At 51.6% G+C, this 8,891-nt stretch overlaps 5 protein-coding genes across 5 annotated transcripts in view, besides 11 other annotated features; all 5 read right to left on the bottom strand.

Moving 5' to 3' along the window:
• TraAM80_06207 (protein SDA1) overlaps positions 1-2,362 on the bottom strand; it is a gene marked incomplete at both ends in the record, with an annotated part of 2,445 nt that extends 83 nt beyond the window's left edge. The window contains one exon of the mRNA XM_029383059.1: positions 1-2,362. This exon is cut by the window's left edge and continues 83 nt beyond it. Within this exon, the coding sequence (XP_029237064.1) occupies positions 1-2,362 (2,362 nt within the window).
• Positions 2,363-2,744: 382 nt separating this feature from the next.
• Positions 2,745-2,771: a microsatellite.
• Positions 2,772-2,978: 207 nt separating this feature from the next.
• On the bottom strand, positions 2,979-4,508 carry TraAM80_06206 (putative L-gulonolactone oxidase; the record flags this gene model as incomplete). The annotated part of the gene is made up of 1 exon (XM_029383058.1): positions 2,979-4,508. One exon carries the CDS (start codon positions 4,506-4,508, stop codon positions 2,979-2,981), a length of 1,530 nt encoding a protein of 509 aa, XP_029237063.1.
• Positions 4,509-4,519: 11 nt separating this feature from the next.
• Positions 4,520-4,536: a microsatellite.
• A 248-nt stretch (positions 4,537-4,784) lies between these two features.
• Positions 4,785-5,207, bottom strand: TraAM80_06205 (uncharacterized protein; the record flags this gene model as incomplete). Its single annotated transcript, XM_029383057.1, has 1 exon — positions 4,785-5,207. One exon carries the CDS (start codon positions 5,205-5,207, stop codon positions 4,785-4,787), a length of 423 nt encoding a protein of 140 aa, XP_029237062.1.
• A 98-nt stretch (positions 5,208-5,305) lies between these two features.
• Positions 5,306-5,330: a microsatellite.
• A 137-nt stretch (positions 5,331-5,467) lies between these two features.
• Positions 5,468-6,340, bottom strand: TraAM80_06204 (nicotinamide mononucleotide adenylyltransferase; the record flags this gene model as incomplete). Its single annotated transcript, XM_029383056.1, has 1 exon — positions 5,468-6,340. One exon carries the CDS (start codon positions 6,338-6,340, stop codon positions 5,468-5,470), a length of 873 nt encoding a protein of 290 aa, XP_029237061.1.
• Positions 6,341-6,440: 100 nt separating this feature from the next.
• Positions 6,441-6,480: a microsatellite.
• A 182-nt stretch (positions 6,481-6,662) lies between these two features.
• Positions 6,663-7,319, bottom strand: TraAM80_06203 (uncharacterized protein; the record flags this gene model as incomplete). The annotated part of the gene is made up of 1 exon (XM_029383055.1): positions 6,663-7,319. The coding sequence occupies one exon, from the start codon at positions 7,317-7,319 to the stop codon at positions 6,663-6,665; it is 657 nt and encodes a 218-aa protein (XP_029237060.1).
• Positions 7,320-7,922: 603 nt separating this feature from the next.
• Positions 7,923-7,973: a microsatellite.
• Positions 7,974-8,065: 92 nt separating this feature from the next.
• Positions 8,066-8,098: a microsatellite.
• Positions 8,099-8,299: 201 nt separating this feature from the next.
• Positions 8,300-8,322: a microsatellite.
• Positions 8,323-8,431: 109 nt separating this feature from the next.
• Positions 8,432-8,463: a microsatellite.
• A 145-nt stretch (positions 8,464-8,608) lies between these two features.
• Positions 8,609-8,674: a microsatellite.
• Positions 8,675-8,766: 92 nt separating this feature from the next.
• Positions 8,767-8,783: a microsatellite.
• A 77-nt stretch (positions 8,784-8,860) lies between these two features.
• Positions 8,861-8,891: a microsatellite.

Genomic DNA, 8,891 nt, shown 5'->3' with positions numbered 1-8,891 from the left:
GCTTCTTCGCCCGTGCCTCGTGCTCCCGAAGTTTCCCACGCAGTGAACGATGGCTTCCATTTTGCGCCTGAAGCCGACGTATGCGTTCGAAGTCGGCGTCACTGAGAATGCGTTCGGCGGCCGCTGGGACTTGAGACGCCGTTGTTGATGCTACAGACGTCCTTAGCGCGGAGGCCGACGGCACACGCTGCGCTTGGCGCGCGGAGTTCATCTCTGTATCCTCAAACCACTCCGCCTCTTTGTTGCCATCCTCCTCTTCCTCCTCTGTGTCAGCCTCCTCTGTGTCAGCCTCCTCTGTGTCAGCCTCCTCTGTGTCAGCCTCCTCTGTGTCAGCCTCCTCTGTGTCAGCCTCCTCTTCATCCTCCTCTGTGTCAGCCTCCTCTTCATCCTCCTCTTCCTCTTCCGTGTCAGCCTCCTCTTCATCCTCCCCTTCCTCTTCGTCCTCCCCCCACTCCTCGTCTTCCTCCATGTCTTCCTCCACGTCAGTGGCATCCCTTTCAGCACGGCACCGCTTACGAGGAACCGCTTCACACTGCACTGTGCAGCTCAGGCAAGGGCTGCTGCGTCGCCGGCTGACTCCCTCAGCGCTACCCAGGCTTAAGACATCACTCGCCGCGTCATCCTCGCTCCTGAGAGGCTTCAAGGGCGCCCGCTCCACCGTGCCATTCACCGGCACAAGTTGTGGGCAAACCTCTTCTTCGGCGTCACCATCACCACAGTCCGAGGCATCGACGAAGCTTCCCTCGATGTCGTCTGGGTCGCAGTCACTGCTGTCTGTCATCCATGTGCCATCACTGTCGTCACTGTCGTCACTATCGTCACTGTCGTTGGAGGTGCAGCACAGGGAGTGCGTGTCTTTTTCATCCTCCATCGCGGAGTAGAGTAGCTCAAGTCCCGGGACATCGGTGTAAACATGCTCCTCGCCATACACGGGCCGATGGTGCTCCCCCGTTGCCGCAGCCCCGCGGCCACCACGCAGCTTTGCTGGCAAGAGCTCGGGATACACATCACGATAAAGTTGAATGAGTGCACGTGCCGCCATCATGACGCCGCGGTCGCCCCGCTGCGATTTGTACTCCGTTAGGTCCTTCAGTAAATCCGCATTCATCGCTAACGGCTGTCGCTTACAGATCTCACGAATAGTGTTGAGACCGATGGTAATCGCATCTGGCGAGGAGCGATCCGAGACAAAGTGGTTTGCAATGGCCTTCACAAGCGGCTCAAGAGCGTCCGGTGGCACAAGGCGGTGAACACAAGTGACAGAGAGCGCCAAAAGTTGGGTGACGTGCAGCTGCGAAGGCTCCATGTAACGTTCAAGAAACCCGTAGAGTGGAAGATGTACCACCTCATGCTCTGAGATGACGCGAGCAATGACATTCAGGTAGAGAATGCGAACCTCAAAGCGCTCCGTGGTCTTTTGCAGGCGTGCAAGAAGACGTTCCACAAACTGGTGTGGATTGCGAAGAAGTCGTATGGGGTCTACGTGCTGCTTTGCCAGCAACTTATCCGCCTTATCCTCCTTGTTGTACTTCCGCTTTATCGTGTTCATGTCTCGCTTGAGAATACGCTCTCGTTTGCTCGTCTTTTTGACAATCTTTAGTTTCTGTTTCATACGAGAAATCTCCCGCCCGGGATCCGCCCCCTCGCCGTCACTCTCGTCACCCGTGTCGTCGAGGGAGGTTATCTTCGGCATCTGCAGCAGGAAGAAACGAAGGGCGGTGCGAAGAATGGGGGTGTGCCGTGTGAAACAGGCCTGTGTCAGCACCTCCACCGTCCGCTCGTTGGCCCAAACACGGCGGCGGTACAAGTCGATCATCACCATCTCTGCGCAGCGTGCCTGCACCGGATCATCCTCCGCCATGACGGAAAAGAGAAAGTTTTGTGCAATCTTGTTCACTTGGGCCCCGTTCTTCGCGCGGGGCATATTCACCTTGCGTATGTCGCTCACAATGTGGTAGAGGATGAGCCGGCGGAGGCTTTTATCACGCTCTTGCAGGAGCTGGAAAAACAGCGGGTACGACCGCTCCGCGGGAACAATGTTTTTAGATCGCAGTAATGCGAGAGATTTAACGAGGGCCAGCCGCAACTCAGGCATCATGGAGCTTCCCTTGTATTCCTGCAGCAGTTTCAGCACCACCTCCGCCACCTCCGCGCACTCTACGGGATAGCAATGGCCCACGTGGCAGACGTAGTTCAGCACCGCGATATACTGCGAGTTAGACGCCTTCTGAGTCATGATGGTTTGGCTGAGGGCCTTGAAGTGGTCAAGCTGCGAAATAAACTCGTCGCGGTACGCCTCTGGATCACGGCGAGTGCAGTTCTGCAGCAGCAGCAATGTACCTCGAAACGCCGTCTCCGCCATTGTCACCCGCGCCTCCGCCACACGAATTCCAGCACACTCCTACTGGACAAATCAGGCGGCAACGAAGAAAAAGAAGAAGTGGCGCAAAAGGCACGAAGAAAACAAAACAAAAAAAAAAGGAGAGGTGTGCGCAAACATTTTTCACGCAGCAGGATACAAAAAAGAAAACAAAAAGGGAAAAACATTTTAGCGGAAATATTAGGGTGTGATGTCAGACACATCTTTTTTGCTGTCAGTAGCAGCACCCACAAAGTTATTCCCCCCTCCCCTCTTTCTTATTGTCTCTTTTCCAGTAGTTTTTTTCTCTCCTAGTGGTGCGTCCGTCACCAACGCCGTTAGCACCGCGCCCCCAGAAGAAAAGCACTGCGAGAAACAGCCGTGCAAAAAACAAAAACATAAAAAAAAAAAAGTATTTCATTTCCTATTTGTTCCTTCAGCCACGTGGTTGCAGCTTACGCCATTCAACACCCACGCACACAAACCCATGCGGTTTTATTAACGGGAGACCGCACCGCCACACACCGCCCCCTCATCTTTGAAGTTCGCTCTGTTATCGGTAAGGGACGGCGGCAGGTACCAGCCGCTGCTGTAGCCAACGACGGCTATGGAGCCAAACTTACAAACGACTAATAGTGCTGTTGAATACCGGTCCCTGCCCACTCAGACTCTTCCACCAGCCATTTACGAACAAATCACAGGGGTCGAGTTTCTGGCGGAGCTGCAAGAAATCATCCCAGTTCTGCCCGTATGCCTCCTTTAACTGCGATGGCCCCCAGGCGTAGTACTTAGCCCAGTGTGGCCTCCCCCCCAGTGCTGTCATGGCGTCACTAAATGCCTGATAGTACTGCAGCGTATCCGGTGCATCACGAAGATATGGTCGATACATGACAATGCCAATCCAGCATGTCTTTCGTCCAAATGAGGGTGAAAGGGCCGTTTTATCGGCGTCCGTAAAACGGAATTCAACAGGAAAATGTACGCTCAGGTTCCGCGATCCAATAATTTCACGAAGAATTTGAAATGCCTCAATGGTTTTACTGGCATCAATGGCCCATTCGCACGCCCATTGCTTAAAGAGACAGTCAAATGTAAAACATTCCAGTGAAGTTCCATACTGTACCTCTGGCGCAGAGTAGTAGATCTTGTTGTAGGCACAGTTGATGTATGGCTGTAGCTGTGAGAATGTAGTTGCAGCCGCGAGGGCCGCCTCAACCACACCGTGTCGTAGCCAATTTCCCTTAAGAGCCTTACACAGCTGAGTGCGCGGGTGCTTCTGCACCTCCAGCCAAGCTTGATAGTCCACAGCCTCCCCGCGTGGGCGCTGCACCGCCTTCAGAAATTGAGATACCTTCCGCAATGCAAATACCGGCATCATCGTCGTGGTTGACGCGGTATGAGGGGCAGTCTCATCACCTGGCCCCGTCGCCGTCTCCTCCACGCATGCGCCAATGGACTCGTAGCAAGAGTCCGTGTTGGGCATCCAAAAAAAACGGTAGAACACGGAGTCGGAGACACGTCGCTTCAGTGTGTCCCCCGCAGTCAACTTGTGGAGTGAAATTGGGTGGCTGCGGAGACACCACATTTGTTTCCTCTCTGCTTGTATCGTCACCCGCACCACCACGCCCAGCATGCCAAGGTGGCACGCCGCCAGTGAAAGCTCCTTGGGGGTTGACACATCAAACGTGTGAATCTCACCACTGCCGTCAACCAGCACAATGCTAACAACGTAGTCGGAGAGGCTCCGCGTTTTGATTCCACTACCGTGCGTCGCCGTGCCAATGGCTCCGGCAATAGTCGTGAGCACATACGACGGCACGCATCGCAGCATCAGGTTGTGTTCACTCAACTTCTCAAAGATGTCCCGCAACAACGCCCCGCCTTCACAGACAATTTGCTGCCGCGCAACATCAACAGAAAGAATGCGATTGAGGCGGTCTGTGTGAATGAGATGTGTGTCTGTGAAGGTGCAGGAATTGGGACTCTTTGCGTTCCCGGCAACGCGGCATCTCTCGCCCGTCTGCTTCAATCGCCGCATTAACGCCACAACATCTTCCACAGAGCTGGGATGATGATGCTGGCGCGGGTAGCAGCAATCAATGCGCGCCATGTTGCTCCATGCAGGTAGCGTATCGACTTTGTGATTCATGCTTGCTTCAAAGAGAGAGAGAGAGAGAACGACATATGAAGAGGGATGCATCCTTGTTGGGGCACTGCGTTCATTGACAACATTCGGGGGGTGGGTGTGAGCACGAGGCAAGGCAGCGAAAGTATCAGCAGCAAGTCAGACAGAAGTAACCCGCTGTGGTAAAATGCAAAGGAAGAGCACAAAGATACACCAGGAATAAAGCAACAACAAAAAATTAACGGTGAAGAAGGAATAACAACAGCACCACCACCACCACGAAAACGCCGTTCATATCCCTTACTCATTCAAACGTCCAATGCAGTACTTCTCAAGGAGTTTAACCGTTGATGGTAAATGAAACTCCGAAAATAGAGCCGCCGCATCATGGCCGCCTGCTCCCTCCACGATCAGCAGTCCGCCAGGGTGCTGCTGCACAAACGAACTCACATCCAGCACATTTCCATCGACCACCATCCAGAGGTTGGACTCCGACGCATGACGCGCAACCTCCTCCCTTGCAAAGTACGCTACCGGTGGACAACGAAAACCACCTGCTGAAGCAAAAAAATTTCCAACGTCGTCCTTATGGTTTGTATCACCCGCATTCTTTCGATCATCGCTATAAGGCGTCAACGCCAGCCTAACAAAGACTGCTGCCAAGATGACCCAGATTCCAGTGAGAAGCATCAGTCGCCCGTATGGCCTCCTCCCTTGCAGCATCGCCGCGTACAGCTCTTTACCAGGCGTCCCCTTGACTAGAGATACAATAAATTCAAATAACTCCTTTAGGGTTTCCACCGTGTCTTGTTTTGCGTGTCGGGAAGGGAAGGGGAGGAAGGGAAGAGTAAAGTGTCACCTGCGTTCCTCCACCTTTCATCTCCCTCCTCGCACCCCGCACACACACGCGATGGAGACGAATCAAGAGAGAAATATATATATATATACCTTTAAACACGAAACGCCAATAACGAAATCATCAATCAACACAGCCCTGCATCGTTTGTGTAGAAGGCACGAATGAGCGACTCGGCACCAGCGGGGACAAGGCTATCTATCTCAGCGCTGGGATTTGCCGCTAGTGCCTCGCGGATTGCGGTGGAAGAAATATTATTCGTAAAGATTTCAACCTCCATAAAGCGGTACATAGATAGATCAAGTGTCATGAGTGTCGTACCATGGCCATCTCCAGTGCCCTCAACGCGCTCCTGCAGCAGAGAACCGTGCTGACGCAGCACCTCCGCGCACCCCGTGGTCGATCCCGCGCGTCGCGTGACCATCACCTCAAATGATTCCAACAGCCGCCTAAGCAGCCCCAACGACCAGCAGCCAGGCCTCAAAAAGGTTGCAAACAAATCACTCCCGCACAGAAACACCACTCGCACGGGATGTTGTCGCACCCACTCCAACTGTGTCTTATTGGGCACCGCATCAGTTTCATACCACTGCTGCACAGTTTTCTGAAGGTGCTCTAAGACGTAAAACGTGCGAATGTGCGTCGGCTGTAGACCCTCCCACTCGTCAACAGCCAGGGAAGGATGATCGGCCAGTGCTGCCCTGCATATGGCTACACGCTGCTCAAAAGGGCGAAGACTTTCCTTTCCATAATGGTCATTTACAGGTGAGATGAAGCCGCCTGCAACGACAACGGCGGAAGAGACGTCAGTGGGTTCTGTGGGATGCATCAATGCATCGCGGGCAGCGTCGTACATGGCAAGGTGTGCCCGATGAATAGGATTGAAGGACCCACACATCACCAGAAGGATAAGACGTCCAGTTACCGTCACATCGATAGCACTCCATGCTGCCAACTTCGAGCTACAAAAGCGGTAAGGTGCAGGTGTGTTATCGCTCATAGCCCCGCGCCGCACAACAACTCCACTGCGCCCACCGCAGGAGAGACACCCAAAAAGAAAAAAAAATTCCAAAATAGAAGCAGTGGTGAAGCGCCCCATAAAATATATTTATACATACAAAAATAAAAAAATAAGATAAAAAGGTGAATTCAAAGCAGACAGCCAAAGAAGAATGAAAAAAAAAAAGGGGGGTGGGGGGTGGGGGGCAAAAATAAAATATCTGCAACTACACACAAATGCATCACAGAAAGATAAAGAACAAGATGTTCTCAGCTATGCGTATTCCTTCGGTATACCATACAACAGACGCGTACTCCCCTCATCAGTGAAGTGCATCGATCAACTCATCTGGAAGCACCTGCGCGGACGAAACGGTGCCGTCCATGTAGGCATGGTACTCTGCCTCGCGCCCTTTTGGAATACGCGGAATGCCAAGCTGATAAGCTTCTACGTTCTTAATGTACCATATCTCCTTTGAAAGGATAAAGTCATCAAGGTCTTGCCGCTCCTTTGCAGCAGACATGTACGCCTGGGTAATTACAACCATCACCGCCGTCGATCCTGCTGCTACAAGCAGCGGCATACGATACACTGTGTGCAAGGGTAACACAACACAGCCGGTGGCGCACACGACGCCAAGCGGCACCGCGCCATTAAACTCCAACACCTTTGCCATCCACCCCGCCGTCAGGTTTCGTTCCTCCGGTGGCACCTCGTCGTAGTCGTAAAGGCCAAAGTCTGTGATGGGGTGGTAGTACTGCCGCGGCTGCACGCGGGAGGGATGCATCGGCACGACACCAATACGCTCCCAAAAGGTATACAAATCTTCCTCGGGCCCTAGAAGTAGCTGGTTGGCCCCACTTTTGCGCAAGAGCAGCGCTGGCGTGGTGTCAAGACGCACATTGCGCAGGTTGCCACGCCACGCACATAACATCCCGCTGTTTCTATAACTGCGACGCCGCGTCAATTTCGTCACCATACACAACGCCAGGCACACTGACGCGGCCACAAAGGCGGCGCCAGAAGTGGTCCCACATCACCACCACAGCGAACAAGCGAGGAGAGCAAAGCCTACACCCCCACCAGATGCTCTGGCGAGAGCTCCACAGCGCCCCAGGCTGGCACGGAAAGCAAGCCCACAGCAAGGTAAAAAAAAAAGGTGGGAAGACTGGCGAGATTCAAAAACCATCCCAGAAGCGCATGAAGTGCAAAGAAGCAGAAAATGCGCGCGCACACGCACACACACACCAGTTCAAACACGACACGGCAGCGATGAATTAATAATAATAACACAAGAGCTAATGGATGAAAAGAGGCGCAGGCATATACAAATAATGGGTGCTGCACCCGAAAACATAATACCAGTGAGAGCAATAGAACAAAAAAAAAACAATAAAGTAGCAAACAAGTATAATCGAACGTATGTATGTATTATTTATGTTATACGGCATAATGCATGGTGAGAGATACCCTCACCCACCCAAGCACACAGAGAAAAAGAAGTCAAAAAAGGCTGATCGTGTTGCAGTTTATACGCCACAAGACGTCAACAGAAGCATTTGCAGGCATACGACGCTACCTGTTGTTTTTTTTTTCTTCTTTCTTTCTTTCTTTCTTATTCATCATCTTTTTTCTCAGCCTTGTACTTGTGGTGTCCTTTCCATCACTGTCAAGCACGTATCCCCCCGCATACAAACATGGCGCGTAGAGTATCCTCAGATTCAGACATAAAACCAAAACAATAAACCAAAACAAAAAGGGGTAAGGGAATAGGCAAGCCATGCACGAAGTGGTCCGCCTCGCACCTGAGGTGCGTCGGGTGTGAGGCAAGACACAATCTGTAATCTACACTCTGATCATCATTACACCCATTCCCCACCTCAGGCCTGTCCAACCCCTCATCATCCATTACTTTTCCTTCACCTCAAACCCTCGTCAACGCTCGCTTCAAAATGGAGTAAAAAAAAAAAAAAATAAAACAACCAAATGCAGTATTGAATATCGTTGGGTAAGTATCTTATTGCTACTGTTTTTTTTTTAATTCTCTTTTCTTGAGGGAGAGAGCGCGGGTGTGAAGAGAAACTGAACCTCTGTTTTGTGTTGTTGTTGTTGTTTTTCATGTTACAATTATTATCTCCTTGCCTGCTTGGAAACCGAATTAATACTCTTCACCTCCACTGGAGATAGTGAGTAACAAATCCGTTTCTCTTGTTACTATTATTGGCATCGGCGGAGAGGCACAAATAATGAATGAGTTGAAGACATCCTCATCCCCCCACCCACCCACCCCACACTCCTCCCCACCTCACTCACAACCAAACGCACCCCACACACAAACACAGACGCAGAAAAATAAAGCAAAACAGAAGTATGTAGTTATATATATATATGTGCGACCATTGAAGGAGACAAAAGAGGCAGAGGCAATATATATATATATATAAAGCCCCGACTAAAGGCTCACGGCGTTTGATGTCTTCTTCCACGCCCGCCTACTACTCTGGATCATTAAACAACTCTTATCTCTTTATTATATATATATATATATATA

Source organism: Trypanosoma rangeli, assembly GCF_003719475.1.
Source record: "Trypanosoma rangeli strain AM80 chromosome Unknown Tra_15.4_contig_00220, whole genome shotgun sequence".
Classification (NCBI taxonomy): Eukaryota; Euglenozoa; class Kinetoplastea; order Trypanosomatida; family Trypanosomatidae; genus Trypanosoma; species Trypanosoma rangeli.
This window is presented reverse-complemented; position numbering and strand designations above follow the sequence as displayed.